The 16,863-nt window shown below is 46.3% G+C and overlaps 1 protein-coding gene across 13 annotated transcripts in view; it reads right to left on the bottom strand.

Annotated features, from left to right (window-relative positions):
• The window catches only part of TNXB (tenascin XB), a 589,826-nt gene that overhangs the window by 25,980 nt on the left and 546,983 nt on the right, over nucleotides 1-16,863 (bottom strand). For all 13 annotated transcript variants that reach the window (XM_069237235.1, XM_069237240.1, XM_069237242.1 and 10 more), the window contains 2 exons: nucleotides 9,576-9,708; nucleotides 2,962-3,113 (listed from right to left, as the gene is read on the bottom strand). In XM_069237235.1, the coding sequence (XP_069093336.1) occupies nucleotides 2,962-3,113; nucleotides 9,576-9,708 (285 nt within the window). The remainder of the gene's footprint in view (nucleotides 1-2,961; nucleotides 3,114-9,575; nucleotides 9,709-16,863) is intronic.

Raw genomic sequence — 16,863 nt, 5'->3', positions numbered from 1 at the left:
CCCATATATATGATGGAAAGCTGCTCTCTTTGTGGGATCACATTTATTTACACATAAAGTTAGCAAGGTCCTGGCCTTATGTACCCATGAATCTAAACAGTATTTCGTAATAATAAAATGGTCAGGAGGATGCAGCTGATTTCCCTACCTGACTTGATTGTAGATGACCATGTCAATCAGTCCTTAATGCGTCCAGTATTCTTTCACAATCACCCCAATTCAGTAGAAAGGCCAATGCATAAATTAAATGTTAAAAGTACCTTTGTAAATCTTGTTTTTATTTGTGAATAATGGGCCTATTCAGACCTGTTTATCCAATTTCAATCAATGTATTTCTAGAAGGATTATGGCCCTCATTACAACCCTGTCAGTACTGACCGCCTACCGCCACGGCGACGGCCGCCCACATACCGCCACCGTAACTACCAGTCGGCAAAGCGTATTATGACCGCCGACTGTATTCTGCCAGAAATCTGGCGGAACACTGCCGACGGTCATGGCGGCGGACGGCGGTAAGGGGGCGCTGCTGACAGCAGCACCGCCACGCCAGCAAAACACTGCCGACCATATCATGAGCAATGATACGGCCTGGCGGTGTTTTGCTGGCGGAGGCTGCTGCCGACAGCAGCGCCGCAGACTGTCTCCAGCCAGAGGACCCCCTGCAAGCAGGTAAGTTGGGTTCTCCTACCGGAGAGGGGGGTGGGGGATGTTGTGTGTATGTGGTGGGGGGGTATGTTTTGGGATGCGTGCATGCGGGTGTGAGTCACGTTGGATGCATGCGTGAATGAGTGATAGTGAGTGTTGCGGATGCATGTGTGTGACAAGGTATGTTGGTGTGTGTTGTGTGTGGGTAGGTATGTGTGCATTCGTGGGTGGAGGTTGGTATGCGTGTGTGCATGTGTGTATATGGGTGCGCGTGTGGGTGTGGATATGTGCGGGGGCAGGAGTGGGTGGGGGAGTGTGGGGGAGGACTCTGGGGAGGGGGGACAGGGAGACCCCTATCAGTGCCAGGGAAGGGATTCCCTGTAGTGCCTACTGCCATGGTTTTCGTGGCAGTAAAAAAACCATGGAAACCAATGCGTTAGGCCGGGTCGTAATCCCGAGGGTGGGAATGTGACGCCCGCCGGGCTGGAGACCGAGGTCTCCAGCCCAGTGGCTGTTTCCACCCGGGCGGTCGGTGTGTTAAAGTGGCTGTGTTCGATGGCGGTAACCGCCAGGGTCCAAATCCCATTTTTTTTACTGCCGGCCTGTTGGCGGTATTACCTCCGCTTTAATACCGACCGCCAGGGTTGTAATGAGGGCCAATATGCTGTAGCTTACTCTGCTATCAGAAAAACAAGTCATTGTCAAGTAGACGTATGGCTTATTTCACATGAGGCAAAACTATTTAGACTGAATTAGTAGGAATATCTTTTGAGCAGAAATTTGCATGGCATCCACCTTGCTTTCACAAGAAACTACAGCCTCGAATGCGACACTAGAGCTGATCATGTTGGTTTATTCTCCCTTAGAAATCTTTTTGAATAAAGATTAAGATGCTTTGTTTTCTCTTGTGTTCTACTGGGATGGGCTTAATACTGTTTCCATTTTTTATTATTAGCAGTGGAGATCCTCTAAAAGAAAAGATACATACATGTAATCATAGTTCTCCTTCATGGGATCTCCATTATAATCATAAGCAACCATCCTATACAAATCCATACAAAAATACTGGAGCAGCTATCACTGACAGACAGGCCTGGATAGTTTTGGTGGATTGTGCTTACTTTAAGGGGCAGTATCAGCTTTCCAGCTTCTTTACGCTGCAACTTATTTAGCTACACCTTTCTTTTAAAAAAGGTTTGTGAAAGAACATTTTCTTGCCATTTTACCAACCTGATGACTGTTTTTGTAAAATTAAAAGTGGCTTCTCGTTTATTTCAAGAAAATCAACCAAATTGGCAACATAACCTGCAGTAGGCTGTTAAAAATGTAATTTTTACATCTCTACATTTCTTAAAGAAAATTGTATTGTGAAGTGTGCTGCACATTGGTGGGCCATTCTGTGGCCATTCTGGAGATTCACCAGAAGGAGAACTAGGATTACATCTAAGTAACTTTTCCTTCCTTTGTAACATACTTCTGGCAAAAGTGCTTTCAAATTAATAAATAATTAGTAAATTAAAATAAAGGTAAACCATAAAAATATACAATGTATAGTCCTCTTTTCAACCTCTAATGTCCAGTATTCTTCCTTTTTCCCCACTGCAACGTCACATTGTTTACCTGTTTTTTAGGGTACCCACACATATTGCTCCAGACATGTGACCTTTAAAACCTCACCTCTGAAGGGGCACTGCTACTTAGCATTACGTCCCCCATATTGCATGACTGCACTTGGCTGCATTGAAACTTAACTGACACTGTGTTCAGTTTCATGATCTGTCCCTCTGAGGCATTGTCCGCCAGTGCTCCACTATCCCCCTCCAACCTCACAGAGGCATGTGCATCATACTAAGGAAATGTATAAACTCACCAATTACTACTTTCTGATTTAGACATTAATTTTATCAGCTCTACTGATTGGCAGTAGGCTACCCTCATTCATACGAGTATGCAACCTCCATCAAGTCATCTGGTACAGTTGTGGTTAAGAATGCTCCACACAGACCACATTTGTCCTTTAATGCTTGACGATTATTCCAACTTCATCCAGTGTAGATTTGACAGCCAGATATTTTCTCTTCAGGGACCACTACAGTAAATCCGTGCTACTGAAAGAAAGTGACCATGATTGTACAATTATTTAAAAACCCTGCTATTTTATAGGTCTTTTCATCAGGAATACCCGTGAGCTTGGGACAGACGTACATTTTTGCACCTCCATCATACCCCTAACTTGCTCTTTGAAACCGCATTATGGTGACACCAGTGTTATATCCACTAAACAAAATAAGCCCAAGGCAGCCTGTAAGCACTCACCATCCAGCCTCCTCCGTCTGTATCCATATCGCAGAACACTCTGAGTGGATGACTGCGGTCACCTTTGAGGTAGATTGTCACAGGCTGCGAGCGGATGGCCCCATTCAACCTCTCCTCTGCGCAGTCCCTGGGGAAAGGATACCTCAGCCGAGCTGTGAAAGGAATAATAAACAAGTCATTTTTTTTTAGGACTGAAAAGAGTGAGCAGTTGCAGTATTATAATGGCTGGGTGGAAAAAACAAAGGTGGCTACCACAAACGTAGACATAAAAAAAAAAATACACTGCTTGGAACCCAGATAACTGTTATTTTTTTCTGTCGCCTTATTCATTCCGTGGACGGCAAGAGTGCCATTGCTGTTACTGGCAATACAAATGCCTGGTTAACCTCAGCCAGGTCCAGCTGGTGGCTCCTGGGGCGGTACAAGATGAGGCAGCAGAAAACACATAAAACAGCACACAGCATACATAGTGACCCAGGGAACACAAAGTTGTGGGCGATCTGAGAATTTTCAGCATGTAATTCCCATGTGCAGTTGCATAAATTGTGCTAGCTAAAGTTATATCTTTGGGCTTAAGATGCTTTCTGTATTCAGATTTCTTCAATTACCTCCTCCTTCCTGTCGCTTATCTCCATTACAAAGTGAGGCCCATGTGCCTCGTAGACCTACGCTATTAATATAAAAAGCGCCCACCACACCTCTTCTTTTGCAACTGTAGACACTTATAGGGGGACGCGGGGCACTCGCTCTAGCAAGGGTTTTTTTATTTTTATTTTTTTGGCATTTCACACGGCCTAGTGCAGGCGAGCAGCTGCCTGATTTCTCCATTTTAGCAAAAGGTTTGGTGCGCATGCTCCAGACGTGTCAGCGGCTTCCTTTTTAGGGTCGAGCCTGCTTTGCATGCGCTCGCGCATGCGTATAGCAGGGAGACTCTTTAGTATTTAGAAAAGGGCTCCGAGCCCTGTCAACTTCACGTCAGTGCTTTTTATTGGTTCGTGGGCTTCCCTAATTAAATCGGCTTGCTTTCATTAGTCGAAGGCACGCATATGTCATGCCTTTTCCGGTGGCAAGCCCTCCTCGAGCGCAGCGACTAAGTACAGAAAACATGCGAGGCTCGCTGTTTTCCATCGGGCTCGTGGACTTTTTTAAAAACTAATTTACGAGCCCGATCTCGCTTGGCAGAAGTCGAGCGCTTCACCTACTTGATTTCACTTTTTCGGGTTACGTGCATAAATGCACTTTTGCCCGATAGGTGAAAAGTCGGGTTAGGAGTTTACAACGCGATCGGCTCTAGCACGAGCAAACACGAGACCCGATGCATTGTAAATGCTTGTTATTGCGCAGTGTCAGTGAGCCTGAGGGAGACATGATGGCATTGGTTCCAGGCAAGTCTACCGTGGTCAGTCCTGGGGCCAGTAGGGGAGTGGCATCTGCATGCAGTGGGGTAGACTTTTCCTTTTTAGGGTCAAGCCTGCGTTGCATGCGCTCGCGCATGCATATCGCAGGGAGACTCTTTTGTATTTAGAAAAGGGCTCGGAGCCCTGTCAACTTCGCGTCAGTGCTTTTTATTGGTTCGTGGGCTTCCCTAATAAAATCTGCTTGCTTTCATTAGTCGAAGGCACGCATACATCATGCCTTTTCCGGTGGCTAGCCCTCCTCAAGCGCAGCGACCAAGTACAGAAAACATGCGAGGCTCGCTGTTTTCCATCGGGCTCGTGGACTTTTTTTCCTCTAATTTAGAGCGCGATCTCGCTTGGCAGAAGTCGAGCGCTTTACATAGTTGATTTCACTTTTTCGGGTTATGTACATAAATGCACTTTTGCCCGATAGGTGAAAAGTCGGGTTAAGAGTTTACAACGTGATCAGCTCTAACATGAGCAAACGCGAGACCCGTCGCATTGTAAATGCTTGTCTGCATGAATTTTTATTTTCCTGGTCAGAGGTCTGCGGTGCATTCCTCTGGATGGATGTGGGGCAGTTTGGTAAGGAGTATACCCGGCCGGGGACCTGCTGTGCCTTCCTCCGACTAGGATGTGCGTGGCTGTGTTGTGCTGCCGGGGTGGCCAGCGGCCCGGGATTCTTCTTTTGGCAATGGCGAGAAGTTTGGATGTTTTTAGATCTGCACATTCTTTTTACATGCAATTGCTGTGGATGCGGGCCAGGAGCTGCTTTTCTCGTGGCGTCCCCCGGGCTGCTGGGTGCCAGTGACGCATGTACAGGTTGGATGTATTTGAAAATGAGAGGGTCTGGCCTCCCCTGCATCTTTTTTGCTTGGTGAATGGGGCGGGGTAGGAGGTGAGGAGTTGGTGTCCCCGAGGACAGCTAGGCACCTGCAGGGGATACTGATGTAGGTACTGTTCACAGACCATGTGTGCTGTTGGTGCTATTGAGGTGATCATGGTGAAGTAATGTTGTGTATGTCAAATGAGGGCCAGCAGGCTGCTGTGAGCTGGGGCTCAGTGGTGCAGGCGCTTGTCTATCATTTCATCCTCACATTCAGACCAGGGGTTCAAGTCATGCCACAGGCTAAGGCAAGCTTAATAATGATGTGGTTTGTCTGCATTTTCAGTTTTGGCTTTTGATTAGTCTTCGAGCTAAGCCTGTGGCCCACTGTTTCCACATCAAATATAGGTGGTTTGGCAGGCTTACCTGACATTCCTTATTATGTCATGTGTATTCCTCCTTTGGCTTCGGTAAGCATGTTTACGGGCAATCTTTTTCTATTTGCTACTTGTCCTATGTACTGTTACAGGAGAACAATGCTGGATGCGGGTGCTGATGTCTGTAACTCTTCTCCTGTTTGTGCCAGCAGGGTCATTGAGATACTGGGCATGTCTGTTGGGAATTGCACGGTGACTCCCTTCTCCATGTTACTTTGGTGGGTGTTTTTGTTACTTAAGTCCTAGTGGAATGGTCTTACTGTTTCACTCTGATGGTGAGATTTGCGCTGCTTGCATCTGGCCGGAGGTCTGCAGTGCCTTCCTCCAGCTAGGGGGGGCATATCTTGGTTGCCGGGGTGGCGGTGTCTCCTCTGCTCCCAGCTGATCGACCTGTGGGGCTCTCTATGTTGAGCCGAACCAGGTGGTCTGTTGATGGTAGCATGTTTGGGCTGTGTGTGGTTTTATTGCTGGCCATGGTTAATTTTGGTGGAGAGTCTACCACACTGGTGTGGGTGCTGGGCTTACGGTAGGGTGGTTCGTTTAGTGGTGCTTTTCCCGAGGCCAGCAAGTGGAGTGTCGTCTGGTCGCGGCAGACTTTTCCTTGCTTTGCTATTCTGTTTGCCCGGCTGGTGGTCTGCGAGGCTTGTTTTGGGCCGGGGTTTAGTTATTTGGGATGCTCTAGTAGGGATAATAAATGTGCAGACCTCTGTTCCTCTTCCTTTTGTTGGGGTGGTCTCTGCCCAGGGTGGGGTAGGTGGCAGGATATCTTCCCCGATGCAGGTCCCTCTGGCAATGCTCCTGGCTTGAGCTGTATGGTGAGCACCTGATCTGTGGATGTTAATATGCAGCGTTCCTTCCGGAATGGTTGCTTGTCTTTACGTCTAGTGGGTATGGAGCTTTATTCAGAGCTGGCATCTCATTCCCTTAATTTTTCTTCTTCCAGTTACGGGGTGCCTCCCTGACCCATCCTGAGGGAGTCATCCTGGTCCCGCTGGTTTGGGTCATCGGGGGTGTGACTGCTGTCCTTTTCCTGGTCCTGAAGGTATTGGGTGTTTCAGCCGGTGAGGGGTCTGTGGCACCTCGTTTAATGGATGGCATCCTTTCCATTCCACTGCTATCCTTACGGTAGCTACTTCGTCTGAGGCCTCCGGGGGTCTTCCTGGCTGCGATCATTTTGAAGGTTGCGTTCCTCTGCTTTTCCTTTGTCCCTGTTTTCAGAGGTTTCTGGGGTTTGCTTTTGCGGTTCAAGGCCTTTCCAGTTCCTGGTGCTGCTGTTAAGGGCTGTGGGCCCATCTTTTGATTTTTGCCATTGTGTTGGCTTCCCTGATGGCTGTTCTGGCGTCTCGTGGCTTTTTAGTGTTTGCAAGGCAGCTGTTTCTCTGGGCTCAGTCACCTGTAGGTTTACCAGGACCTTCTTGCTTGGGAAGTTCTAGATTGTCCATCCGTTCGCCTGTGCAAGGGGTTTCGACCTATCTGGACTTTTGTTTTTCTCCTCAGGTGACTGTCAAGATGTGACAGTTGTGAGGTTGCCCCTCTGGGTGGGCCTGTTTGCACGCCCAGGCATTTCACTTCTTCCCCAGTTTTGTTTCCAGAGGACGGGAAGTTTTGGTTTTGAAGTGGGATGCCCTGGCAGGTCCTTGACCTGTGGGCCTAATGTTTGCTTCCCTCTAGTTCCTTGACCCAGAGGTTGCTGGTTTGAGTTTGGAGGGGGAAGGCTCAAATGTTCTGGTGGTTCCTGCAAGGCCAGTTCAGTTTGATTTTGTCTGTTGATGGAGATGGTGGTGGGTCTGGAGTGACAGTTTCCATTGGTTCTGCCTGCCCTTTAGTTTCTACGTCTCCTGGTGCCACCTCTGGCGAGTCCCCAGTTGGCAGGGGAGGCTTCATGTTGCAGGGTCTCTCAGCTCTTCTGTGCTGGCTTCCAGAGGATGTCTGCCAGGTCTTCTTCTGCTAGGCATTGGATGTCGTTTGGGTTTGGTGTGGTTGCATTTTCTTTTTCTGGAATTCCTCCTGGATGGACTTTTGAGGCTCTTCTGTCCACTTGTTTGATCTGATGGTCGGTCTGGGTCTAGTCTCCAGTTTCTTTGAGGGGTTGTACATTCTGCGTCCATCCCCTCAGGTGGTGTGTCGATCTTGGATTTTACATCTGGTTTTGCAGATTCGACTGTGGAGTTACACCTTCTGACTTTGCAGGTGTTTTTTTTTTTGGTGGCAGTAATGTCGGTTCACTGGCTGGGGGAGCTCAACTCAACTCTTGCCTCTCTCCTTTCTTCTGTGTGTTTGAGGTCCAGTTTTGGCTCCGAAGATCGGTCTGCTGTGCTGGGGCTGGGCTGTCTTGCTAGTCCTGGTCTTTTTGGCTTGGTATGTCTCCCTTTGTAATGGAGATAAGAGAGAGGGATGAGGAGGTAATGCTTCTATAATTTACCGATAATTGCATTACTCCGAGTCCTACTCTTGCTTATCTCCATTATGGAACTCCATCCCTCCCAGTTGTCGGGCCAACTGTGTCTAAGTTGCCATGGAACTTACAGGAGATGTGGTAGGGGTGGGTGCTTTTTATATTGGTAAGTGGTGTGTCTACGAGGCACAGTGGCCTCACTTTGTAATGGAGATAAGTGAGAGTAGGACTCAGAGTAATACAATTAGGTAAGTAATAGAAGCATTCACATTCCTTGTTCTGGTTAGCACCCAAGTTACAAGTGTGGCGCAGTCTCTGTGCTTTTTCACTGCTTTGAACTGACTTGGGGGACATAAGCTCCAAAGAGTGTCTCTCACATTTGTGAGATGCTCTCAGGGCTCAATTGAGAAGTGACAGGAGTGGTAGCAATGTGGCAGGCGCACACTGAAATAATTAATTCACTCCTAAATGTAAGGGTGAAAAAAAGACAGACATAGACTTGTGTTTTCTGATTATTTGAATAGGCGTAGGTCTGCTTAGATTATTAAAGAGGCATGTACTGAATGTACAACATATAGAAATATAGTCTTCTCATTTTGGGGCACATGCAGTCATAGGCAGTTGGGCACTTCGTCTTAATGACATGCTTGCAAAGAGTATAGGTGCTTTAGAATTCTTTTCCTGTATTACCTGGCATTGGGTGTGTTAGTGATTTTCTAATAGTTTTCTGGCTAGTACTGCGTACATTGTGAATTCCCTTAATGATATGAACTAGTATTGTGTGATCTGGGGAGCCCCTTATTGCTTTAGTTTGAGTTGCATTTTATGGGAAATCCCCCTTTTGTTACCAGCTGGTGCTAGAGGCTTTGGTGGTTATGTTATTGGTATCAGCTGCTGCTGTGTGCTCTGTGGATTCCAGTTTTGTTATCAGCTGGTGATTGTCATTCTGGAGAGTCCCTTCTAATTATCATTAGCTGATATTATGTGGGCATTCTCATAGTGTTATCACTTGGTTTTTTGTACTGTTCGTTGGTTCGCTTACTATTGTCACTTTTGTTGGGAAGCACAGTAGTCCTTATTTGTATCAGCCACTCTTGAAAATGTGTTTGTTTCCTTAGTCTTATAGACTGTTATTGGGGGGTGTGGTTCCCTGATTGCCATTAGCTGGTGTTGGTGTTCTGGTGTTTCCCTTATTATCAGCTGACAGGTACTCCGAAGATTCCATTAATGTTAACAGTGGGTGTTGGGAGCTTTGGTGGCTCCCATATTGCTATCAGCTGATGTTTGGTGATTTAATAATTCCCTTATTATTAGCTGGTGCTAGGAGGTCTGTAAATTCTGTTATTGTTACCAGTCAGTATGGGAGGTTTTGGTATTTCTGCTGTTGTAGGGTGCTTTGGGGTTTACCTTACTATTGGTAGACAGAGTTGGGTGCTCTTTGGATTCCAGCAATTTTACAAGTCAGTTTTGCAGTTTCTTTCATGATGGGCTGGAGATAGATTTTTAGGGGATTGGTTTATAGTTGTTAGTTGGTGCTTAGAGAAGCTTTCTTTCCTTACCTGTAGTAAACGTAGTACTGGTGGGTGCGGTTTTGACTTTGTCCCTCATGGCTTGTACACGTGCTCGGTACTGACTAGATGGGATGAGTTCGCTCAGTGTGTAAGAGGTTGCAGATGCTTCAAGCTGGATCTCCTGGACATAAAAATACAAAACAGCTTGGAAAGGAGTCAACGCCAGAATAAATGAACTGGGGCAAGGTAAAACAATAGGAGTGAAATGAAGTTTGACTTGGGGGGAGCAGTTGTGGTACTTACAGGGCGAGACAGATAGGAAGAGAGCATGGTAAACAGGGATATAGTGAGTAAACAGAAGGAGGCACACACAGCTGGTGAAGACATTTAGAATATGATGTTAGAAAGAGGACTAAGAGAGGGATGGCAAGAGGATTTAGAGGAAGTACATTGAGGGCTCTCTAGAGGTGAATCTCATGATACGTAAATCTCTTCACAAAACATGTACAGCTCTTCACATAAGCATAGTATAAACACCAATGAAGCCACCAACAGAAGAACACTTTTCAAGACAGTCCAGCACTGCAGCAACCCCAACTATTCCTCATTTCATGAAAAGTACAATGCCATCAACCTCTTTAGTGATCTGATACTGAGGATATAACAAAAGGCCACCAACACTAAGCCTGCTTCCTGTCTTACACCTACCTTTTGCTGTAGAGTCCAGCAATGAAAAACGTATTGGCATACTCATCCCTGTTGGACCTGGCTCTTTTTGCAGGGTCATCCCCAATTCTTTTGCGTCCTTCCTCCTATTTGTTCTGACCAGTTTTTGTTGGCTTTGGTGCTCTGGGCACTTTACCACTGCCAACCAATGCTAAAGTGTATATGCTCTCTGTGTAAATTGTATTGGTGATTGGTTTATCCATGATTGGCATATTTGATTTACTAGTAAGTCCCTAGTAAAGTGCACTAGAGGTGCATACGGCCTGTAAATAAAATGCTACTAGTGGGCTTGCAGCACTGGTTGTGCCACTCACATAAGTAGCCCTGTAAACATGTCTCAGACCTGCCACTGCAGTGTCTGTGTGTACTGTTTTAACCTGGCAATTCGACCTGGCAAATGTACCCACTTGCCATGCTTAATCCTTCCCTTTTTATACATGTGGCTCCCCTAAGGTAGGCCCTAGGTAGCCCCATGGGCAGGGTGCATTGTATGTTAAAGGTGAGACATATACTGATGTGTTTGACATGTCCTAACAGTGAAGCACTACTAAATTTGTTTTTCACTATTGCTAGGCCTAATTCTCTCATAGGTTAACATGGGGGCTGCCTTTAAGTAACTTTAAAATGTGGATTCCCTTTGGGAGCAGATCGAAATTTGGAGTTTGGTGTCTCTGAACTCACCATTTAAAAATACATATTTTAGTAAAGTTGTTTTTTAGATTGCTAGTTTGAAAATGGCACTTTTAGAAAGTGGGCATTTTCTTGTTTTAACCATTGTGTGACTCTGCCTGTTTGTGGATTCCCTGTCTGGGTCAGTTTGACAGTTGGGCTGTTTGTGAATCCCTTCTAGACAGTGAGACAAAGGGAGCTGGGGTGTAGCCTGCAAATCCCGATCCTGATCTGTGCTAGAGTGAAGAGAGGAGTGGTCCTTTACACCTGAATGGGCTGTGCCTGCCCTCTCACAGTTCAGTCTCCAACCCCCTGGTGTATGTCTGGGACCTGGCCTGGGCAAGGCAGGATATTGGAAACAGGAAGGACGTCTCTTTGAAATTTACAAACTTCTAAGGCAGAAAGGGGTCTAATTATTAGACCCAAAACCCCTGAAAATTAGATCACTTCTGGAACCAAGAGGAACATCTGTCAAGGAGAAGAGCTAAAGAGCTAAGGAGGAGTGCTGCCCCTGCATGTGACTGTGCTTTGTTGGGCTATCCTGCAGTTGCTGCCTTTGTCTGTGAAAGGGGACAAAGACTGGATGTTGTGGTATATTCCTACTTGCGAAGAATCTCCAAGGGCTTGGACTGACCTTGCCTCCTGTTTTGATGTCTCAGTGCCATCAAAGACTTCCTCTGCTAACATCTGGACTCTCTGCTGAGGCTCCTGCCCTGCCAAGTGGTGTCCTATCCAGTCCCTGGGCACTTGAAAGATGAAGTTGGCAGACAAGAGCTGAAAGTCCATGCACAGAACACCGTGCAGGGAAATTTTCGACACACCATTCGCCACACGGTTGATAAACGACACGCCACCGGCCTCGCGGCTAAAACTGACGGTCCACCTGCATCGCAGGTGGGAGAACGAATCATCACAGCTGGAGAAACGACGTGCAAAACCTGCTTGCGGCTGCCGATAACAATACAAACCCCACGCAGCGCGGTTTTCTAACACTGTGCAATAGAAGTTTCCACACATCATCTCTGGGTGTCAAAGTCAACCCGACTGTTCGTGGATCTGAGGTGCCCTGTCTGGAAATCGACGCATCTCTCTCCTGCGAGGGAGGAAAACGACACATCGCTGACCAGAGAAGACACAACACACAGCCTCCCTTCCGAGGAAGGAATAGACACATCGCTGCCTTTCTGACTTTCGTTTGCCCGTGCAGCTTTGTTTTTTCTGCTAACCAGGTACTTTGTGCAAAATCATTGTTTCCATTGTTTATTCTTTTGGAAAATCATATTTTAACTTGTGTATGTTGGATTTTTGTTGTTTTGGTCTTGTTTGATTTACATAAATATTGCCTATTTTTCTACACTGGTGTGGTGTCCATCTTGTAGTGTTTTCACTGTATTACTGTGTGTGTTGGTACTTTACACATTGCTATTGAGTTAAGCCTGCCTGCTCATGCCAAGCTCCTAGGGGGGTGAGTAGTGGTTAACCAGGTGTGTTTCTCCTTTGCACTGACTAGAGTGAGGGTCCTTGCTTGGACGGGGGATAACCTGACTGCCAACCAAAGACCCCATTATTAACAAACCCTCTTAGCTTTCTTCTTATGCAGGTTATAGCTTACTCTTTTTTTCATCAACTCTCTCTCTGGGGATGCTCTCTCACTCCTCTCATTTAAATGTTTTTCTCACTCAAGGCATCTTCGTAAAAGAGACAGACCAGATCCTCTTAGGCCTAAAGAAACCTACTCTAGACCCAAATGAGCTCACCAACTACTGGCCCATCACTCAGCTACCATTCATCAGCAAGATAACTGAAAAAGCAGTCCATATTCAGCTCCATGATCACATCACTGCTAATCATCTCCTCCACGACTACTAGCCAAATCAGTATGTACCACGGAGACCTCTACCTTACACATCATAGATGTCCTCTTGGTCACAGATAAAAATAACCTCTGCCACATGATGTTGCTGGACTTCTCAGCCTCCTTTGGCACAGTAAAACATCCCACTCTGATGCAGGACCTGGAGTCTGGAATGGGATTTGTTCACATGGGCCTCCTCCAGGTCCCAAAAGATGCCTGCGGAATTCCCCCAGGGTTCCACACTGCTTCCTCTCATCTTCAACCTCTAAATGTTAACTCAAGATGAAACATTATGCTGATGATACACAACTCTATTTGAAAGTCTCCTCTAATCAGACAACCAAAGCCTCAAACACTGCCTGCACATCATACATATCTTGATGTCCAGCACCTCCCTGAAGCTCAACCCAGCCAAAACAGAGTTTTTGCTATCTGCCAAGAACAACAAACACAAAACAGTACAAACCTGGCTCCGTGACATTAACCTTGACGGCTTTGCACCCCAACTTTCGTGAAGTGCCAAGTCAGTTGGATTCACTTTGGACACCAACCTCACCCTCAAGAAAAACATTACCAAAAAAATAAAAAAGATGGCTTGGTTCCAAACTTTTTTTAAAGAAAATAAAACTGTTTCTTCCAGAAAGCAAATTCAAATTGCTGTTCAAACCCTCATACTCTTGCATTTGCGTCGTTGTAATGCCCTGCTCCGTGGCCTTCCCCTTAAGGGCTTCTTGCATGCCTCAGCTCTTCTCATCTTCAAAACTATCTGCCAAAGCCATCACGGCCAACAGATGTGCTCATTTTGCAGACAATATGACCATCTGTGGTAGTTGCCAGCACACCCCAGCCAGTATACTTTAAGCCTGCACACTTAAAAGTAGGTCTTTTTTTCATCTCTGTACCCAGCATCACAAACAACATCCCCATATCCACCAGGGCTACATCCAAGGCTGACACAATTTAGAAAAGAGTTGCAGAACACTACATCACAATATATTAACCATCCACAACACTCCTCTCCAATTACTTATTGACTTAATGCTGGTCGTTGACTCTATATCATGTTCTGCTCCCTTTTGGCTAGGTTCGCACTGTAGAAATATCTACAAACATACAGGCGAGCGAGATGACAGGAAGCAGGAAGAGAGAAAAACAGGGGAAAGCATGAACAGAAGATAAGGTAAAGGCGAGTTACGAAGGCAGAGGTTATGCTGGTTAAGAAGAATGGAAGGAAAAAAGATGATGTGAACAAGCATTGTAGTTTATAAACAGTAGACGTACAGTAAAAACAAATCAGGGAAGATGGTGGGAAACAAAACAAAACATAATTTCTATTGATGAAAGATGATGTAGATAAGAGTGTGCTCAGATGGGAATAATGGGGCTCAGAAAAGGAGGAAGACAGGTCAAGGCGGAGAGGTAGGGGTGAAGGGAAGGAGAGTGATTGGAAGAAAGGGCAATGGTGGCAATAAATGGATCAAGAAAAGAAGATGGATAAGGACTAAGAAGTCTAACCCACTGATGATTTCACCAAAATGTTTCCTAATTTGCTGATATGTTTCAAATCAGCCACATTCCTAGGGAATGATTTCATTTGGAAATGTGGACTCCATTTGGAGCAGGAACCGACTGGTAGATAAGATTGCAGCAAGGTACAACAATGCAAACACGGTTCTAGCAGCAGATTGTGTTTATATTGATATTTTTATAGATGGAGTTATAAAGATATCTCTGAACTGACCTGCATAGGATAGCCCTCATCTTGTTTCAGCTTTGTTACAAAGTAACACAACCTCTTGTTGTCCTTATTTGCTGTGGTCAAGCAAGTTTTGTATGAGTGGGGAGAATGACGGTCATTGCCAGTTGACGATATGGTGATTAAAACATAACACAAGACTTCAGAAGAGGATGAAATTGTTATTCTGCTAGCAGGCATGTACCATTCAAAAATGTGTGCCCTTAATTTGAGGACAGAGACGCAGGTATAGCACTCTATAATGTTGATGCACAGAGCTGTCTATTTCAAGTGCTTAGTTGGTGGTGTGTAATGAGGTGATTTGTCTAGCTAGTGTGATAGAGGTATTGTAATGGCATTTGTAGTGCTTTCCTACCCCTTGCAGTGCCCATAGTGCTTCAAATGAAGACCTTGTGTCATTAAAGTTTCTGTGGATGGGTGATGCATAGTGATTCAAAAATTAAATGGGCATCCACAGGCAGCCAGTGTAGATCGTTGCATGCAATTGGGGGTCTGCTTTCAGAGTGAAAATAAGCCCTGCTTCTTTGTCTTGAATGACCTGAAACATGGTTAGTTCACAGATTTTATGGTCTTAACCAAACAATACCTATTAATGATTTAGACATTGTGAACTATGAATGCCAATGATTCAGATCTCATTTTTGACACATTGACTGTTTGGCTGAGGAGGATTTCAGATCGAAAGACAGAAACTATACAATATAGCTCGTAAGGCAGAGGTTTATATGAACCTTTATGGAAGGGCTGCCATTATACAAGACTGTTAGATATTGGCCAGCCAAAGCTAGACGAGACTGGCAGAGGCCATGGCCCTAGGAGGTAAACAAAGAAATGGCAAATTGGATAACCTGGAGAGGCCAAAGAGAAGAACTGTCTTCAATTATACAGTCTTGAATTGCTTTTAGGCGTGCAGTGACCTGTGAAAATGGGAGATCAGAGTTAGTGCAAGCTAATTTGATTAGATATCTACGCTGCCAGCTCGGAATCATGAGTGTGCATTTGGTGTTTTAGGTGGAAACTTTGGATGATTTAAACTAGTGGTCTCGGGTATGCATTCCCTTCTTTCCAGTCCAGTGGACAGAATTTGGCCAGAGAAGGGAATTAGTGGTTTATCATAAACCTATAACTTACCGCCCACATTTAAGAATGAACTCTCTTGGGGAGCAGGGCAGACGGTACTGACTCACAACTTTCACACCTACACTTAGGGGGTCATTACAACATTGGCAGGCAGCAACTGCCGCCCGCCAAGTTGTAACCGCCGTGCGGCCCTCCCGCGGTGCCCATTATGACATCCTTCGCTGGGCCGGCGGGCGGAACCATGGGAGCCGGCGGTGTTGCGGCCGTGCGACGGGTGTCGTGCTTTTCATTGTCTGCTATGCATGCGAAGGGTCCTGGATTGGAATTCAAAATGACCCCTGTCAAAATACTCAAAACAATCCCACGGTGCAGAAGGCGGTGAGTAGAATGGGTTATGGGGAATAATTAGGGGATGCCAGCCCGTCCTCTCAAAACAGCCCCATTGCCTGTAGCCCACATTAAAAATGCCAGAGGGGCAAAACGGCAAGCTTAGCCATCTTTCTGAACGATTTTCCCTATAAACACTTAGGACTACATTATGACTTTGGCAGTAAGTACCACCTACCGCCGCGGTGACGGCCGGCAAAAGACCATCGTTGAGGCTAAAATCTCTCCGCCAAATAACAATCACAGCCGGATTTCCGCCACAAGAAGGGCGGAAATCGGCTGTGGCCATGCTGGCGGGTGGCGTTAAGGTGGCGCTGCTACCACCAGCAGTGCCACACCAGTAAACCACCGCCAGCAGTATTATGAAAAATAATACGGCCTGGCGGTGTTCTGGAGGCGGGCGCTGCTGGCGGTAGCAGCGCCCCGCCCCCTGCCACAAGACCCCCTGGATCCAGGTAAGTTGGGTTTCCGACAGGGGAGGGTGGGTGGGGTATGTTTGTGTGTGTGCTTGAGTGTGTGAGTGTGCACGTGAATGCAAATGTATGTGTAGTGTTGTTTGCATATGTGTATCGTGTGAGAATGCGTGTAAGTATGCATATGTGAATGCATGTCTGCGTGTCAGTGTGAATGTGGTGCGGATGTGTGCATGAATGAATGGATGCATGCGTGTATGAATGCGTATATGCCTGTGCGAGTGGGTGTGTGTATGCGTGGTGCGTGTCTGTGTGTGTATGTGTAGGGGTGGGGGAATGGAAGGGAGGAGCGTGGATGGAGGGTTGTGGGGATGTCTGGGGAGTTGTTGGGGGGAGGGGGCCTCGTATCCATGACAGGGAAGGAGTTCCCTGTCACTGATAGGGCCTACC

Source organism: Pleurodeles waltl, chromosome 6, assembly GCF_031143425.1.
Source record: "Pleurodeles waltl isolate 20211129_DDA chromosome 6, aPleWal1.hap1.20221129, whole genome shotgun sequence".
NCBI classification, from domain to species: Eukaryota; Metazoa; Chordata; class Amphibia; order Caudata; family Salamandridae; genus Pleurodeles; species Pleurodeles waltl.
Note: the sequence above shows the minus strand (reverse complement) of the source record. Positions and strands in the feature narration are given on the sequence as shown.